The following is a 19969-nucleotide window of genomic DNA, read 5'->3' as shown; positions in this document are numbered from 1 at the left end:
CTCCACCGTGATCTTCTGGGTGAAAACCCATGATCTAATCTTCGATGGTTGGATCCGACGACGGCGGCACGCATGTATCATTCCCTCTTTGGAGGCGTCGTCTTTGGAGAACTATTCTTGTAGTATATGTGATGTTAAAAGATGGTTGGTATAGATGGTCACCGAGGTACATCATTGATAGCTGTTTTGATTGTTTTGGGATTTTTTTTCCTCATTTCTTTTTGCGCCTAGGCATAGTTTCGGTCTAATTTGCCTTTGCTATTTGCCGACGTGATTTTTTGTGTGTGTATTGGTTGTGTGCATCCTAACTATGCAGAGGTCAGGTGTGTGTTAAATATGATTATCCCTCCATGCTACAATATGAGTCAATAAAAAGCACCCTTTGTCAATAAAGGAGGTTCATGCTTTAATAAAGAAAACCCTAATATTTTAGCTCCTAAATATGTCCCCATGTCTTAAACGAGGCCTATGTATACATCATGTTTGCATTAATTTAGTAGTCGTTTAGGCGTGCACAGTACACAATGATGTACACGATTTCATAAACATGTGCACAAAATAAATGCAGATTCTAGACTGATAAAAGATTTAATCTTCTCCTTGTGCACCACCTAGAAGTCAAATGCTAGCGCCTTGTGCCGACTGAGATCGTGGAGGTATGTTCTTGGCGTGGGTGCTTCATAGCCATCTATTTCATGTAGCTCTGTCGTGTTTGCGCTCTCATGCCCCATGATTTGTTGTTGTTCGTAGTCTCCTCGAAGGATTCTTCCAACCTGTACGTTAATTTTCGAAGCTTCAAGACTTGGGTAGCCTTACAAAACTTTTGTGAAAATTTTCCTTACGCAACTAATAGCTTCAAATAGAAATTAATACACGACTATGCCTACATAATAAATGACATCATTTATTTTCGTTCGTAAGGCCTACTACGCACATTTATCACCTGATTCTTTATGGAGGTAAAAGATTTGCTTCATTTATTAATTAAGTAGAAGGAATTGCTCAGTTAATCAACTGAAAAACCAATCAAAAAAATTCACAATCTGCTAAGCAGCACACAAAAGATACCACAAACACACCTCTACAAAGAGAGCTCGTCGTGATAGCACATTGACATCATCACCATCACCTCTCCGTACACATACGTCATCACTGTCCCTTCTCCCTAAGCAGGAACTCCGACTTTGTCACTCAAGACCATCGACCTAACACACTCCCAAGAGGTTTGTGTGGAGCCACATGAAGATCATGTCAAGGCCCAGCAACCGCATCGAGGACATCGCAACTCCTATTCTAAAGTAGAGCCATGAAGGAGAACTATGCAAGGCTGGTGTCGTGAATGATCACTAAACAAACCACCTTTTGCACGGTATCATCGCCACCGAGACCTCATTGTCGTAGCTACAACTTCACAACAACAAACAAACTGAGACAATCCCACGAACACATCGAAGAAGAGCTGACTACCGCAACCATTGACATGCTTCCGCCATCGCTCACCACTATGATCGTGGCCACATAAGACCCAATGCCATCACCACTGTCTTCCATCGGCCCCGCTTGGCAATGCCCAACTCCAAAGACAAAGCCCCCAAGAGAGGATATGTTGCCAAAGCGCCTCCATCGTCCAATTCAATGGATCTAAGGTTACTCTAGAAGACGGGAAAGTTGGGACGGAGAGTACGTATCGCCTCGACGATCCCAAGAAAAAGGGAGCATCGCTTGAGAATGCCATCATCGCTGGCTCTAGCCATGGTCAGAGACAAGACTTACATCTTGGACAACCTCCCAACCCCTACACACCATGCATCGGTCTAATGATCCCCGCCAGATCTGTCTGGGTCTATCCTGCGGCCACCACCTAATCACCAAGCCACCGCACTAGCCACCTTCGCAGCCATGAGCCGCCAAAGCGAGCCCACAATTATTGCACGCCCAAACTAGCCAGAACAACGCCGGCCGATGAGAACCACCACATATGGTCCCGCCTCGCATGGCGCCCTCCCTTGATGACCACCACCTCCGCACTAAGAGCGCCCCCACTCCCTCCACTAACACAGACCCCCTCCTCTGAGAAAGCCCCGGTTGCCCAAACCTGAGTGAATGCATGCACTGGCTTAGACATTAGGACCAAGCTGCCCACTACTCTGTGTCACACAACACTACCATTTCCTGCTAGAGAGGTTAACCCCGTCCACCATGTGCCCATTGATCCACGCAAGAAGTGAGCACGAGATCCCGAAATCGGTGACTCCCAACCAGCACAGCCGCACCACTCCCTGGTCGACCTCACCATGTAGAGAAAGGTCACCTTCGCGAGGCCCAGGGCTACAACCCTGATGCAACCGTCACTGCTAGCCGACCACACACCGGCAAAAATCCACCATGAACAGGCCATGTGAGGAGCCTAGCAGCAGCGAAGGGTGAATCCGCGTCATCTCTAGGCCAGGCTTTACCAGAGGTGACCACAGGCGACATTGAGGCGGAAGGGGGGAAGGGGTGCACGAGGCCAGGCAGATCTGGTCACCACCCGAGTCACCATGCGAAAAACAATGTAGGGGTTGTGTGTGTTGTAGATTGATAATTTGACCAACATAATACATGTTGTATATTATCAATATACCAATCAACACTTTTTTGAGGGGAAAAAGTATTTGTTGGTAATGGTTAATTTTTGGGTTTTTTGGGGGTACATGGCACTACACAATATGACGTGTGGTATTAAATTAATCAAAGGGTTTTTGGAGAGCTAGGCTGTTTGGAGATCTAGGAAGAATAAGATCCAGGAATTGACAGATAACATTGGTGTAGTTCATTTAGATTTTGCTACCATGGGGAAACTTGCAAACGAGTATTTTCATGATATTTTTTTTGCAGATACATTGCTTGATGTGTCTCCTATGATTTATCTTCTTGAGTCCCTGGTCACAACACAGGACAATATCAAGATTTGCGCTCCTTTCACAGATAAGGAGATATCGGACGCTATGTTTCAAATTAGCCCCTTGAAGGCACCAGGGCCGGATGGTTTACCTGCTCGGTTTTTTCAGCGGAATAAGAGTACTTTAAGAGATAGTGTGATAGCCATGGTCAAAGACTTCTTTCATACGGGTGTTATGCCAGAGGAAGTTAACTCTAATTTCATTGTTATTCCCAAAAATGCTAAGCCTACAAAATTGTCTGATTGCAAGCCTATTAGTCTCTGTAATGCGATTTATAAGGTATTTTAAAGTGCCTGGTGAACCGTCTGTGGCCGCTTCTCGATGACTTAATTTCAGTGGAGCAGAGTGCTTTTATTCCCAGTAGGATGTGTTAGTTGCTTTTGAGTGCCTCCACTATATTAAGCAGGAGATGGACCCCACAAAGAGCTTCTACACTTATAAGCTTGATCTTTCTAAATCATTTGATAGGATGGATTGGGTTTTCTTTGAGCAGGTGATGCAAAAGTTGGGGTTCTCTTAGACAATATATCACATCGGTGAGGTATTCCTTTAAACTAAATGAAACTCTCTTCGATTCATTTGCACCATCACGAGGGCTTCGGCAAGGTGATCCACTTTCACTATTCATGTTTTTGTTTGTGGCGGATGGACTGTCAACAATCTTGAGAAGGAAAGTGCATACTGGTGATATTAGCCCAGTTAGGATTTGTAGGAGGGCGCCATGCGTATCCCATCTATTGTTCGCTGATGATAGTATGTTGTTGTTTGAGGCCTCTAGAGCACAGGGCAGAAAGTGTGAAAGCGGCACTGGATTTATATGGCTCAACTACAGGTCAAAGTCTCAATTACAATAAATGCTCTATGTTCTTTGGTGGTGCTTGTCATATTGCTATACAAGAAGAAGTCCCAACCACTTTTAGTGTTACTATTTTGTTATTCGAGGAAAATAATTGGGTCTTCCTACCCCGGAGGGTCGTATGTCTAAGGGCATGTTTCAGATTCTTGAGACAAGTCTCACTAAACGTCTAGTGAGATATGTCTTTTTCGTTCAATGGTGAAGTCAGAGGCAGAAAATGTCATGAAAGCTGTGATCCGAGGACTAGTAATGCTGGTATGAGCCTTTGCGGTGATGAGGAATTTGCTTGGTGTTTCGGGACTCGTAGCAGCGACATGGAAGTAGGGGCGACAACACATGAGAAGTTCAAGGTCTTACCTTTCAGGGTGAAAATTCAAGGTCCGGCTTTAATTGGTTGTGTCTGGCATTTGACTTTTTGAAGGTATTGTTTTGAGAGCCTGGACTTTCTTTAGAGTGAAAACCTATTTATGATCGGGCGACCATGGCGCTTGTCACTGTTTTTTTTTAAAGGTGTCGCTTTTGGAGAATTTGAACTCAGGAGTTATCTTGGTGGTGTTTGTACTGCTGCTTCAAAGGCTAGATCACTGTAGCGGGACTTCTTTTTTTTAACTTTTTTTTTTGGTTGTGCATCCGTAGTGTTATTAGGGTATTGCGTTGTTGCAGAGTCCGGGTGTAATTAGTATCTTGATGATATTAATATATTCTCTTTGTGAAAAAAAATCCTCCAGGCCGCCTTCCCTCTTCCATTTGCTAACATGCCGCACACCCTCGCCTCCGTCGAGCCCAAGGACGGGCACCCAACACCAACACCGTTGCCATCAATCTCACAACTCGTGACGGCCTCGTCTCTACGGCCGTGTACATCAGCACCTCCACAAGTTCCTAATCAATCCAATGTCTCGCATGCGTGACTTTTCCCTTGCGTAGGTGCATGCTTGTGCAGCCGAACATCTATCAACCAAGCTCATGTATGGGTGTGTGTCTTCCAACGGAACACATCCAGGACAAGTTTGGTAGCATGCAGGAGACCCAACTAAGCCGGTGCGGTGCACAGATCAGGAGTTTAGTAGGTTGGGCTGCACCGAAATCTTTAGAATATTTCTTATAGCAGAGATTAATATTGTGAAAAAGGCGTTTTGAAGAGATTTCATTGGAATTTTTAGTTATAGGAGTTATTTTATATTTTTTTGAATTTTAGATCTAAATCAGTGTACCTGTAATTGTTATGAGTATGAATAAAATTACAAGTGTTGGTAGAAAACAAAGTAGGTTAGGTTGCACCGGAATCTTGGTTTGCATGATGTTTAAAGCACTCTGAGGTTAGGTTGACGAGGAACTACCGAATCAGCTGTTTTTTTGAGCCAGACTCGAGCGATGCGGGCATGGTACGTAGCATAGGTGTCTGATGCTGCGTGTGTGCATGTGTGCGTGTATGCATGTGTGTGTTGCTGCAGTGTGTGAGTGCACAACCCCCGACGAGGACCCAACTGGTGGAGCTCGGTAACATGGCCATCAGCGGTATTGCCATCCTCGCCCACGCCGTCATCTTCTTCAACATCCTTGTCCTTATCGTCGACGGCATGGGTGCGCATCTATACACCGCATAGCTACCTCACTCGTTGTTGCCATAGACGAACAAGTTCGGCTAGGCGTGCCAGAAGGAAGAACAAAAAAAGAGGAAGAGGGATTTCCATGTGAGCTCAATTCATTTGAGTTAAATTTGAGAAATTTGTTAAATCCAGCTGTAGTTGGAGAAGTAGAATTATAAGGAATTAAATATAAGGAACTGTTTTCTCTAAATTATAAGGATCGTTAGAGATGCTTTTATGTCTTAGGCCGTGTTCGGAATCCATCCCATCCGCTCACACTCCGCGCGGTTGTGGAGTTCAGGTTAGGCCGCTCTGTAAAAATGAGCTAGAGGCTCGTCTGCTCCGGAGCGGAGTGGAGGGAGTGGAGAGGAGCCGAACGCGGCCTTAATATACTACTCAGATTCTGTTCTAGTATTATGACATCTGGGTCACTGAATCACATAAATAAATGGCCCCAATTTACTTGATGTACTCCCTCCGAATTCATATCACATTTTTAATATTAAGATTGACCATATTATATAAAGTGTTATACTGTCCATTAGTCAAATGAGATATGTGGACCATATGGCATCTTCAAGGCAACCCACAAATGGCCTCCCGCATATGTCCGTGGACAGGGAATCAGTACACGGACACAGATGCGGAAGGATGGCATCCAATAGTAGCCTGTATATGTTCGCCGGCAAATCAAATTCAAAGGTACGCTGATCCACACAACGCGTCGGATCACACCTGCATCGGATCCCTTCTTCGATCACAACCAAAAAGAGCCAAATATGCTTAGTTTTTACATACCCGAATCAAAATAAACATCAGTCCAACAGTCCGTGCATGTTTGCCCTGCCGGACTAGCAATCCTAGCAAGTTGTTCCCCGATCATGGAGGTGTCGTCGCCGCCGCGTAGGCAGCCTCTGTATCCGCATCCGCCTCTCATCTTCCGCCGCCGTCAACTCATCTTTCTGCCGCTCCAACATCTGGTAACAGACGGATTGCATGATAATTCTAGCGTTGGCATCCAAAGAATCGATATTCAAGGTCAACATTTTCGCCACGGCCGTGCCGACCGCCTCGTCCGCCATGAGCTCCATGCCCATCGCCACCACCAGGCCAACCGCTTCTTGAACTTCTCCTCCTTTGCGGCCTTCACTTTGACACGTGATTTTGTCGCGTCTCCGAGCTGATCTTCCGGGCGGGAGTGATGCTCGGATCCTCCGGCACCTCTATCAGCTCCATCTCCGACAGGTTCTCCGGCGGTTCCATGTACGGTGGCGAAAGAAAGGAGAGGGTAGGAGAAATGAGCGGGAATTGGGCGGAGAGCGACGGGGAATGAAAGAAGAGAGTGGATGATTTGGGCGCAAAAGCATTGCGGGATGCTACAAAAACGCGGGTTTCACCTTTCTTTTGGGTAGGCCAGGGGTCGGAGACCGACGGCGCCTGCAACCGCGCTAGCTGGGCCAGCCCATCCATCTCTTCTTTCTCTGTTGTAAAAAGGAGAAAGAAACGCGCGTCTAGTTGGATTCGATCTGGCGACCTCGCGAATAATCACGCGATGCAACAACCACTCGAAACGCCTACGTTCAGTTCTTCTGCTACTGCTTCTTGCCCTTTTCTACTTATCCGTCTTTTTCCTTTTTCTATTACTTTTTCATTTTTTTCCTTTTTCTTCTTTCTTTTTTTTATTCGTAAGGGTTTTCTTCTGTTTTTTTTATTTTTCTTTTTTCTTTTTTATTTTTACTTGGAATGCTTTTCTGTTTTTTATTCTTTTTTTTCTTTAGCTAACTTGAATGAACTCTTTTCAAAATCGATGAAATTTTTTGTAAAGTGATGAAATCTTTTCAAAACCGATGAACCCTTTTCATAATTGATGAACTCTTTTCAAAATCAATGAACTTTTTTTGAAAATAGATGAACCCTTTTCATGATCGATGAACTTTTTTGTAGATCGATGAACTTTTTTCAAAACCGATGAACTCTTTTCAGAATCTATGAACTTCATTGTAAAATCGATGAACTTTTTTGTAAATCGGTGAACTTTTTTTTAAACTTGATGAACTTTTTTGTAAAACCGATTAAATCTTTTCCATAATTTACGAACTCTTTTCATAATCAATGAACTTTTTTGTAAATCGATGAACTCTTTTCAAAATCGATGGACTTTTTTCCTAATCAATGTTTTCCCCCAAAATAAATGAAATATTTTTAAATTCGGTGAACTTCTAAAACTTTATGAAACATTTTCTAAAAATTGATGATCTTGATTTATAATTTATGTTTTTTCAAAGTAATTTCTGTTTGTTATACGTTAAGGTTTTACTAAAGGGTGCGTTAACTATTACTCACTCCGTCCTAAAATTCTTGTCTTAGATTTGTCTAGATGCGGATGTATCTAATACTACATCCGTATCTAGACAAATCTAAGACAAGAATTTTGGGATGGTGGGAGGTACAGTTTTTTGTCTATTATACAGATGAGTTGGAATGTTCTGGTTGTTATCGTTCTAAACTGCGAACGTGTAGGTGTTGTGTTCGAAATCCTAGCGATGCTATATTTTGATTAGTGTCCTTTTTGGGGGGAAATTTTTGATTTTGCCACTCTAGATTTTGCCAATTTTCCTTATGCCACTCTAGATTTGGACATTTCACTTTTGCCATTCTTAGTTTTTGACAATTATCACAATTGTCATTTCCGTGGCAAAAGCAAAATCTTCAGAGTGGCAATTGTGATACATTTCAAAAGCTAAGAGTGGCAAAAATGAAATAAAATTATTCTGCTTTTGCAACGGAATGGCAACTGTGATAATTGTCAAAAGCTAAGCGTGGCAAAAGTGAAATGTCAAAATCTAAAGTGGCATAAGAAAAATTGGTAATCTAGAGTGGCAAAAATAAAATTTTCCCTTTCTTTTCTTCGCATTTTCCTATTGATGCAGTTGGTGGGCCGGCCCACTAGGCGTCTCTGGCGAGCGCCGGTAGCGCCAAGCCGCCAACGGACAATAATGCTAAACGTACGGACTTTATTTACAGGTTTGTACGGGCTGGGGCTTGTGCCCTCTTCTAATCAATCCTCCGCCAATCATCGCTAAGCTGCCTGTAAACCCCCCTAGAAACCTGTACGTCTAGCATTACTCGCCAACAGGCGCCTGCAGCGCTGTACAGGGGCTCCCCGGCGTTGGAGCTTATAAATCAGAAAGAAAGGAGTGCTAGAATAACAGATACCTGGCTCATCCGTGGCCTTTGGGCCGGCGAGGTGTGTATGCAGAGTTGGGCTGCGTGCATGACGCGGCGGAGCTGTTCCACGTCGTATCGTCCTCCTAGAGCGGGATCGACCATCTTCAAGACCTCGTCCTTGCTGCTCAGGAACCATCGTACCTACAAAAAATGAGATTCATCAAAGGTGATGAAAGCTGTTGGATGTTAAGTCCGTGTTGCTTTGAACGCTTAAACAAGCGGACCCAAGCAATGAGGCTGTGGTTTTTGCCGTCGATGGCTCGCCGGCCGGTGAGGAGCTCGAGCAGCACGACGCCGAAGGCGAACACGTCCGTCTTCTCGTTGAAGATCCCGTGCGTCGTGTACTCGGGCGGCACGTACCTGTACACATGATTTCATTCATTCGTGTTACTTAAACTCGATCCCATACCGGTCAATTCATCGACGATGATTAAAATTGGCGTGCTTGTAATGAGACAGATAAACAGACCGACGGACCCAAATGTGCCTTCGAAGGTAGTCACTTGGTAGTGCGTCAGCTTGGCCGGCAGCCACTTTGCTAGCCCAAAGTCACATATCTGAAGCACGAACGGGAACAACAACCAAATTAACACACACAAGATCACATACTCCATATCACGCACTGCTTCCAATTTGGGAGCCTCTATTTGTCAGTTAACTGAAAAAAAACTAGTGCATCAGTCACTTCTAATATAAACCGCCAGATCATCATCCAACCGCCCAGAATAGATCCAGAAACTGTTCATCGTCTTCCTCCTCACGATGGCCCCGTCCTACCCACCCCGACCATCTCTCTAAGCCCCTCCGCACCAGATGGGTAGGAATCACTTAAAAGCCTTCATCCACTACTTTGTGAAGGACTCGGAAGTTTGTGAGGACAAGGAGATCGTTTATTTCGTGAAGATCTACCCCTTAGTGAAGCTTCTTGGCGCAAACCATGGCGGAATAGGTTCATTGAGCTCCTTGCAATCTTAGAACCATTTGGTTCAAAGTCTCCATCAACGTGGAGTAGGATATCCACGCAATAAAAAAAATGTGAAGTAGGTAGCAAAATGTGAAGTAGGATGGCGCCAACTATCGAACCACGGGAAAACATCATCAAGCCCCTTGTGTTTGCATCTTCTAAGCTCAACTCTTATTTTTGTGCAAGATACTTTATACCACCATATGATGAGGAACAATAGATGAGAAAAAAAAGGAAGTCTTCCGGCGATCCCCTACACCCCCCCTCTCCTACCCTAGGATAGACAATAGGTAATGAATTCAGATAGTGGGGCTCTCTTCTCTGACGAGGTTTCGATGCCTGAAGGAAGAATGTGACTCACGCTAGAGAAATTTCCAGGTGCCCGAGAAATAGCAGAACCGATCCAATTTTGGTTACCTGTGGTTCGTAGTCGTCTTTGAGCAGGATGTTGGCGGGCTTGATGTCGCGGTGCACGATCCTCCTGGCGCACCGCTCGTGGAGGTACTCCAGCCCGCTGGCCGCGCCCAGGGCCACCTTGTACCTCGCCTCCCACGGCATGGTCCCCTCCTCGCCGGACCCTCCGTGGAGCCTGCGGGAGAGGCATCCCAGGCGCGAGAAGGGGAACACCAGGTGCTCGCCGCCCTCCAGGCCCACGCCAACCAGCCTCGCCACGTTCGGGTGGCGCACATTCACCGCGTGCCCCAGCTCCGACAGGAAGCTCTCCATGCGGCCATTCTCCGTCGCCGACAGCTTCTTCACGGCCACCAGCTGCCCGTCAGGCAGGAGGCCGCGATAGACCTTGGCGTACCCACCCCTGCCCACCACGTTCTCCTTGCTGAAGTTGCGGGTGGCCTTCCTCAGCTCCGACAGTGAGAAGGTCCGGAAGGATAGCCTCAGCGCGCACAGGTCATGCTGTTCCACGTTCACCTGCCCCGCCGACGGCCACTGCCACTTGCTGCTGCCGCGGATGCTCAAGCTCCGGAGCTTCGACGACATGGTTGACGGGATGCCGCCGGAGAGGCGGCGTTTGGTCCTTGACCTCCACGCCTCCATGACGCCCTTCCACGCGGCCGGAGGCCCGTCGTTTCGCGGCGGCGCGGGCGTGGATGGCTCCGAGTACGCGGCCACAACGCCCGTCTTCGTCGACGACGACCCCGTCGTGCAGCTGGTCTCGTCTGTCATTGCGGCGGCGTCAACGTCACTCGACGTCGTGCATCCCTCGAGGACGCTTCTCGGGGAGACCAGATCGTCGCCGCTCTCTCGCGATGACTTCTCGCCACCACCGCAGCCGTTCTTACGGGACATGGACGCCGCCGCCGCTGCCGATCCACCCAGAGATCAAATCCATGGCGTGTGAGAAATAAAGTAAGGAGAACCAATCAACCAAATCCATTCCTACATTTGTATGAAAAATCTTTTTGTGGCTCCGTCACCATGGAATCTTGGATCTTTTACTTGCTTTGTCTAATCCGTCGAGGCGCAACTCCTGGGTCGATCCATCGTCAAGCAGATTTTGCTCCTCGTCGGCATGAAAAAGATGTTTTCTTCTTTTTTCTAGTCCCAAGCTTTGGGGGTTTCTTGCAAACGAAGACGATCTAATTTTGGAGCGCGCAAGAGAGTGCGGTGGCGGAAAAGCAACGGAGATGCTGGGGTGTTTTGGCACGAAATCTGCGGTAAGCCCCTCCTTCAACTTTGATCAAAGGTGGCCAAAGCACACACGTTTTTTTTATAGTGAACGTGTTTTTTTCTTTTTTGCATGGTATAGTGAACGTGTTTGGAGAGGCGTTTTGGAGGCCGAGCTGCCTGGAGGCAGAAATCTGCGTCGAGCCTTTTAAGATCGAGATCTGTGACGTTTGACTTTTGAGCTATATATACTATCGCTATTTTCGAGAAAATACACCGGTGTCGTCCTCTTTTTTTTTTTTTTTTTTTTTTGAGGGGTGCAAAGAACTTCATTCAGACTGAACATATTGTTGCATACACAAAATATCAGGGGTGTTAAGCAGCCACACATGGCGCCCCTCTTCTAACGTAACTGCAGCTTTGGCAAGTCCATAGGACTCCCAGTTTTTGTCCCTTCTCTCATGGCTGATGTGAACTGAGGAGAAATCTTGCATCTGCTTCTTGATATCAGTCATGATCGCTGAGTTCTGCCCCAGGTATTTGCCCTTCAAGTGGTTGATCGTGGAAAGACAGTCAGTCACCACTTGAATCTTGCTAATGTAAAGATCTGACGCAAGTGCAAAAGCCTCACTAAACGCCAATGCCTCCAAAGTTTCTGCTTGTACCAAATTTTCGAACACAACCACAGAAGCACCCTGGTAGAGACCCTGTTCATCTCGACAAACAACAACGACAGCACCCCTGTCGTTGTGTCTAGAGATTGCAGCATCAACCATTAGCTTGTAGTGTCCGTTCACAGGGGGCTTCCAGGATCTCTCCCGACATACTGTCGGAGTTGGCTGTCCTGCAGAACTGGTAAAACAACGAGGAAGAAGGGTGAGTTCCGCCATATATTTCTGGATGAAACTGAACGTGGATAAAGGAGACTGAAACTCTTGCTCATGAATGGCCTTTCTTCTAACCCACCAAATCGGATTTTTTGTTAAAAGAGACCACCCGTCGAACGAAATTGTCAAAAAAGACTCCCTCTGAGACGAAGTGACAAAAAAGACCCCCTTGACCGTGGCGGCAGGCCCGACAGGCAACACGTGGCAGCTGCCGCCACGGCGCGAGGCGGCAGGACCTGCCGCCACGGGGCCAGGCGGCATGCTGCGCAGAACAGGATTCTCGCACTCGCGACGGAACGGCAGCGGCAGTGGGCCCTGCCGCCTCGCGGGCTGGCGGCAGCCCTGTTTCCTCGCGCTGCGCTGCCTTTCCTCGTTTCGTACACGCTGATTACTCCAATATCCGTAGTCCGTTCTTTTAATTATTTTGATGTATGTCCGTTGTTAGAGAGTAGACAAGCACTAAGACAACCAGAGATTCGAGCTCGTGACCGAGCGTCTGCGCATGGTGCAGAGAAGGGTATAAAAAGAAACTGAGTACTGGAGTGTCGGCACAACGAACAAACATCAAAAGAATTAAACGACAGACTGTGTGGAATACTGGAGTAATCAACGCGTACGAAACGGCGAAAGGCAGCGCAGCGCGAGCGAACAGGGCTGCCGCCAGCCGGCGAGGCAGCCGGGCCCAGCCGGCACAGTCCTGCCGCCATGCCACCAGGCGGCCGGGCCCGACAGTCGCTGCCGTTCCGTCGCGAGCGCGAGAATCACCGTTCTGCCCAGCATGCCGCCTGGCCTGGTGGCGGCAGGGCCGGCCGCCTCACGCCGTGGCGGCAGGTGCTACGTGTCGCCTGCTGGGCCTGCCGCCACGGCTGAGGGGTCTTTTTTGTCACTTCGTCTTGAAGGGGGTCTTTTTTGACAATTTCGTTCTACAGGTGATCTCTTTTAACAAAAATTCACCAAATCGACCAGAGAGTAACCAGCATCAAAATGAAATCTTCCTCTCACATAGACTCCATCATCTCCATGAGCCAAAGCCGTGCATCTGGGATGTTGGTTGCAATTAGATGTTCAACAAGGTCCTCGTCCATCAGACCCCACACACATTTAGCCATATTACAATCAATGAGGGCATGTCGCCACGTATCATCTGCAGAGTTGCAAATCTGGCAAACATTGTCAGACCGGTGTCGTCCTCTGGTGCTCACGATTTGTACGTGGGCCTACGTTTTGGCTGGTGCTTCCTGTGAACATGATGTTCTTCGTGGGCGGCTTTGAATTTGGCCCATCCTGCGGCCTGGCGGGTAGTCGATTGATAGTAAATGAATCTCGTGGGCCCATTAGTGATATAGTGATAACCATTTGGCCCGTCGAACCCTATAGAACGCATACCAGATCAGCGGTACTACTCGACATGGATGGCACGGAGTTCTTCGAGGAATCGTCCGCAGGGTAATGTTTCATCGGATCTGACTTTTTGCATGCTCTTTTCGCTTGCCTAGATGTTCAGAGTTTGGATGGCAGTGATTTGGTTTGGCGTTTTTCATATTTGTTCATCTAAAATCAGATCTGGCTGGTTGTTTCTTGTTTGTTTGGGCAGGTTCTTCCCTCGTTTGGACAGTGGGTTTGCCTTAAGAGATGGAGTTGCCGGCGCGCGGCCGATTGATGATGAGACGAGTGTAACCCCCGTGCGTGTCCAAGATGGTTTGATTTCTTCCGAGACAGTGCGCCGGGGTGGGTACGCTCTAGAGGACGAAGCAGACGAGCAGACCGAGGAAACATTTGTCACCCAGAGGCCTAACCAGGGCAAAGTGGTGGGCGATTCATGCGAGCTAGGCCCTGCAAATATGGCCGGTGAGATGGCAACTGAAGATGGATATGAAGAGGGTGTGCTCGTGTCGAAATCACAAGGATCTTGTTGGACGCCGAGGCGGTTTCCTGTTCCCTAATTTAAACCAGTTCATGTGGTTTAGTAGTAGTGTTTTGAAGTGAGGTTGCGTGGTATTCAGATGAGGGTTGTGCGTGTGGGTAGGTGCTTAGCCGTTGGTGCTGTTCTTGAACAGTATAGATAGATGGTTTCCAAATGGTCTGACCGTCTGATGGCGAACCTCAACGTTCGGAATCAGAGGACTGTGGTGCAACGGCTTAGTGGTTTGGAATGGGAACATGAGAGCGGACGCACGCCCATGTTCGTGAACTGCTCGCACTGCGAAACGATGGAACGTCTGCAGCGCGGCGTCCACAAGATGTGGGATGACACTGTACGTAAATGGAGAATACTTTTTTTTTTGCGGGAAGTAAATGGAGAATACGGTGTGGTGTGAATACCTATCAGCTGAAATACATGTAATTAATGTGAGACTGCAGCTGAGCAGTATGATGACTGGAGATGGAGATTACGAGCTGCATGGATCTCGGCCTCCAAACAGCATTTCTGAAGTGTTTGCTTTTTTCTTTGGAGAATACGCAGAGGGTGCATATCTTTTCATTGGTAGAAGGAGTGATTTACAGCATGAGGTTACAACAATGCACTAAGCCATGTACACAAGCAGGCATGGAAATGATCGCCGAGCAACAGAAGGGGGTTGCTCATCCCCGATAGAACATAGTCTAACTCTTCGAGATTATGTTGTTGAGCGCCGGCGTCGGCCCTAGCCCATAGCGGGCTTCGTCCTTGATGTTAGAGCTGATGTGTGAGATCGATGGCCGGTCTCCATCGAAGACGCAACCGTTTTGGTGCTTCCAAAGCCACCAGGCGGTGAGGATGATGAGGGAGGCCAGCCCCTTGCGCGCGGCGGCGGGCGCATGAGCACAAGATGTAGCCCACCAAGTGTGAAAGTCCATCTCATTGCTCGGAAGATCAGCGGTGGATCGCGCCCAGGCCAGAATATCATGCCATACTTGTGTGGAGAAGGAGCGACCTACGAGTAGATGTTGCATTGTATCCTCTTCCTGGTCGCAGAGAGCGCATGCAGGCTCATGGGGCAAACCATGTCGAGTGAGGCGGTCAACTGTCGAGCACCGGTCTTGCATCGAGATTTCCAGGTGAGCTTCCAGCGTGGGTCCTCGCAAGCACCGAGGAATAGCGTGTGGTAGCATGAGCTAGCGGAGTAGCAGCCCGTCGTGGTCCATCGCTAGCGTATGATGTCCGAGGAGTTTGAGAGCCCAATGTGGTGTACGGTCCGCCAGAGTTGGACGTATTGCACCATGGTGGCGGGACCGAGAGCGCCCTGAATATCTTGCGACCAAGAACGGTGGTGCAGGTTGAGGGAGTCCTAGATTATGGGGTCCTCGGGGAACCGGCCTATGTGACATGGGCCAGACTGATGGGCCGTGAAGATACAAGACAGAAGGCCTTCTCCCGTGTTCGGATGGGACTCTCCTTTGTGTGGATGACAAGCTTGGCATCCAGATGTGTAGTTTCCTTTCTCTGTGAACCGACTCTATACAAACCTAGAACCCTCCGGTGCCTATATAAACCGGAGGGTTTAGTTCGTAGAGGCGATCATAATCATATACAGGCTAGACATCTAGGGTTTAGCCATTAGGATCTCGAGGTAGATCAATTTTTGTAACCCCTATACTCATCAAAGTCAATCAAGTAGGAAGTAGGGTATTACCTCCATTAAGAGGGCTCAACCTGGGTAAACATCGTGTCCCCCGTCTCCTGTTACCCTCGATCCTCAGACGCACAGTTTGGGACCCCCTACCCGAGATCTGCCGGTTTTGACACTGACATTGGTGCTTTCATTGAGAGTTCCTCTGTGTCGTCGACAGAAGGGCTGATGGCTCGCCTTGTCATCAAGGACAATATCACTTCCGGAGGAGCCCTAGCTTCTGGGCAAACCCTCCGGCTTGGCAGCTTCACCATGGGCGCCCGTTCGGCCGTTAAGCCAAAGGCGGCCCAGCTTGTCACCGAAAATCATCTCCGCGTCGGCCCCAAATACTCCGACAAGATGGATCCGGCACATGTGTTAGCCTTGAACGAACTGCTAGATTGCATCGCCGCCCTGGGGGTCGCAACTGACTATGATTGGATTGGGCTTAAACCCGATCAGGGAGAAACCAATCTCCACCGATCACCCATCAGGTGACGGTTGTGGAGGAACAAGCTGAAAATAACTCTTCTCCTACATTGAGAACAAACTATGTTCGGATTTGTGAGCTCGGAGAGATGGACACCCATCTTCGGGAGGACACTCCCCGTCCTCCGAACATAGAATCGGGCATTGAGCCTGAGAACTCACCGGACACTCCTGAGCCCGGGCTCGTAACCTCGGAAATTCTTCAAACTCCGGACTTCACAGTGGGTCAAGGTTCGGATTTAACACCGCACACCCACCACAAGCAATATTCCCCAAGCAATTCCGGTCCTCCAGATATATGCGACCTAATGTACGTACGGCAGCAGCCTCAGGAAACAGTCCATCACTTCTGGGCCAGATTCCTCCTTGTTAAAAACAAGATCAAAGATTGCTGCGAGGACGACGCGATCTCAGTATTTTGCAATAACTGTACGGATGAGGGAATCCTCAATGCCCTCAACCGCCGTCGTGTACTACACTTTGCAGATTTGGCACACATAGTACAGAAGTACTGCGCAATGGAAAGCGCCTGGAAAACCCAGACAACCCAATAGCGGAACCGCAGGCCTTCAGGCCATCTCCCGGATGGGCAAAAAGAATGCACCCTCATGGGGCACCTGATCATCATCCCGTGGACAAGAAAATCCATCCCTTTACGGGACGTAGAACTATCCTTGAGGAATGGCTTGGCAGGCCCTATCAAATTCACATGACGCCGAATACCGAACCAACGCACAACCTCTGAGCATGTTGGATACTCCGGCAAGTGGCCAAGAGCACCGAGGGTATCCTCACCAACATTACCCCAGATAACTACTCTTCGGAGGACGACGATCTCAAAGTATTCATGGTCTTCGAGACATTTTTCATCAAATAATCAGCGTAAAAGGGTGCTTCGCGACCTCGCCGAAGTCTGGCAAGTGGCAGCAATAAATCCTTGGAACGATATGGTGATCACTTTCAATGTCGATGACGAACCAAGTGAAGGAAATATGCCCTAGATGCAATAATAAAGTTATTATTTATTTCCTTAATTCATGATAAATGTTTATTATTCATGCTAGAATTGTATTAACCGGAAACTTAGTACATGTGTGAATACATAGACAAAACATATAGTCCCTAGTATGCCTCTACTTGACTAGCTCATTAATCAAAGATGGTTATGTTTCCTAACCATAGACATGTGTTGTCATTTGATGAATGGGATCACATCATTAGGAGAATGATGTGATGGACATGACCCATCCGTTAGCTTAGCATTATGATCGTGTTATTTTCATTGTTATTGCTTTCTTCATGACTTATACAAGTTCCTTAGACTATGAGATTATGCAACTCCCGAATACCGGAGGAACACTTTGTGTGCTACCAAACGTCACAACGTAAAAGGATGATTATAAAGGTGCTCTACAGGTGTCTCCGAAGGTGTTTGTGGGGTTGGCATAGATCGAGATTAGGATTTGTCACTCTGTGTTTCGGATAGGTATCTTTGGGCCCTCTTGGTAATACTCATCACTATAGGCCTTGCAAGCATTGTGACTAATTAGTTAGTTGCGGGATGAAGTATTACGAAACGAGCAAAGAGACTTGGCAGTAACAAGATTGAACTAGGTATGATGATACCGACGATCGAATCTCGGGCAAGTAACATACCGATGACAAAGGGAACAATGTATGTTGTTATGCGGTTTGACCGATAAAGATCTTCGTACAACATGTAGGAACCAATATGAGAATCCAGGTTCCTCTATTGGTTATTGACCGGAGAAGTGTCTCGGTCATGTCTACATAGTTCTCGAACCTGTAGGGTCCGCACGCTTAACGTTCGATGACGATTGGTATGATGAGTTTATGTGATATGTTGTACCTAAGATTGTTCGGAGTCCCGGATGTGACACAGACATGACGAGGTGTCTTGAAATGGTTGAGACATAAAGATTGATATATTGGACGACTATATTCGGACACCGGAGGTGTTCCGGAGAAGTTTTGGATGAAACCGGAGTGCCAGAGGGTTACCGGAACCCCCCCGAGGGAACTAATGGGCCTCGATGGGCCCTAGTGAAGAGAGAGGGACTGGCCAGGGCAGGCCATGCGCCCCCTCCCCCTGAGTTCGAATAGGACAAGGAAGGGGGGCCCCCTTGCCTTCCCTCTCTCCCTCTCCTTCCTTCCCCCTCCCTTCCCCAAGTTGGAAACCTACTAGGAATAGGATTCCTAGTAGGAATCCTACTTGGGGCACGCCCTACAGGGGCCGGCCAGCCTCCCCCCTTGCTCCTTTATAGACGGGGGCAGGGGGCACCCTAGAACACACAAGTTGACAATTGTTTTAGCCGTGTGCGGTGCCCCACTCCATAGTTACACACCTCAGTCATATCGTCGTAGTGCTTAGGCGAAGCCCTGCGCCGGTAACTTCATAATCACCGTCACCACGCCGTCGTGCTGACGAAACTCCCCCTTGGCCTCAACTAGATCAAAAGTACGAGGGACGTCTCCGAGCTGAACATGTGCTGAACGCGGAGGTGCCGTATGTTCGGTGCTTGGATCGGTTGGATCGCGAAGACGTTCGACTACATCAATCGTGTTTACTAAACGCTTCCGCTTTCGGTCTACGAGGGTACATGGACACACTCTCCCCTCTCGTTGCTATGCATCACATAGATAGATCTTGCATGATCGTAGGAATTTTTTTGAAATTACCACGTTCCCCAACAGTGGCATCCGAGCCAGGTCTATGCATAGATCTTATATGCACGAGTAGAACACAAAGAGTTGTGGGCGATAATAGTCATACTGCTTACCAGCATGTCATACTTTGATTCAGCAGTATTGTTGGATGAAGTGGCTCAGACCGACATTACGCGTACGCTTACGCAAGACTGGTTCTACCGATGTGCTTTGCACATAGGTGGCTGGTGAGTGTCTGTTTCTCCAACTTTAGTTGAATCGAGTGTGGCTACGCCCGGTCCTTGTTGAAGGTTAAAACAACACACTTGACAAAAAATCGTTGTGGTTTTGATGCGTAGGTAAGAACGGTTCTTGCTAGAAGCCCGTAGCAGCCACGTAAAACTTGCAACAACAAAGTACAGGACGTCTAACTTGTTTTTGCAGGGCTTGCTATGATGTGATATGGTCAAGCATGATGTGATATAAATTGTCGTATGAGATGATCATGTTTTGTAACAAAGTTATTGGCAACTGGCAGGAGCCATATGGTTGTCGCTTCATTGTATGCAATGCAATCGCCATATAATTGCTTTACTTTATCACTAAGCGGTAGCGATAGTCGTAGTAACAATAGGTGACGAGACGACAACGATGCTAAGATGGAGATCAAGGTGTTGCGCCGGTGACGTTGGAGATCGCGACGATGCTTCGGTGATGGAGATCATGAGCACAAGATGATGATGGCCATAACGTGTCATGTATTTTTATTGCATATTTGCATGTGATGTTTATCCTTTATGCATCTTATTTTGCTTAGAACGTCGGTAGCATTATAAGATGACCCCTTACTAAATTTCAAGGTACAAGTGTTCTCCCTGAGTATGCACCGTTCATACAGTTCGTCGTGCCGAGACACCACGTGATGATCGGGTGTGATAAGCTCTATGTTCACATACAATGGGTGCAGGCCAGTTTTGCACATGCAGAATACTCGGGTTAAACTTGATGAGCCTATCATATGCAGATATGGCCTCAGAAACACTGAGACCCGAAAGGTCGAGCGTGAATCATATAGTAGATATGATCGACATAGTGATGTTCACCATTGAAAACTACTCCATCTCACGTGATGAT

At 47.6% G+C, this 19969-nt stretch overlaps 1 protein-coding gene across 1 annotated transcript; it reads right to left on the bottom strand.

Annotated features, from left to right (window-relative positions):
* Positions 1-469: 469 nt before the first annotated feature.
* LOC123162064 (receptor-like cytosolic serine/threonine-protein kinase RBK2) lies at positions 470-11127 on the bottom strand. The gene is made up of 6 exons (XM_044579867.1): positions 10979-11127; positions 9997-10898; positions 9093-9172; positions 8840-8975; positions 8604-8756; positions 470-773 (listed from the first exon to the last, which is right to left on the bottom strand). Exons 1-6 carry the CDS (start codon positions 11013-11015, stop codon positions 612-614), a joined length of 1470 nt encoding a protein of 489 aa, XP_044435802.1. The 5' UTR covers positions 11016-11127; the 3' UTR covers positions 470-611.
* Positions 11128-19969: the final 8842 nt, after the last annotated feature.

Source organism: Triticum aestivum, chromosome 7B, assembly GCF_018294505.1.
Source record: "Triticum aestivum cultivar Chinese Spring chromosome 7B, IWGSC CS RefSeq v2.1, whole genome shotgun sequence".
Classification (NCBI taxonomy): Eukaryota; Viridiplantae; Streptophyta; class Magnoliopsida; order Poales; family Poaceae; genus Triticum; species Triticum aestivum.
The sequence above is the reverse complement of the archived record's forward strand: the minus strand, read 5'-3'. Positions and strand labels throughout refer to the sequence as shown.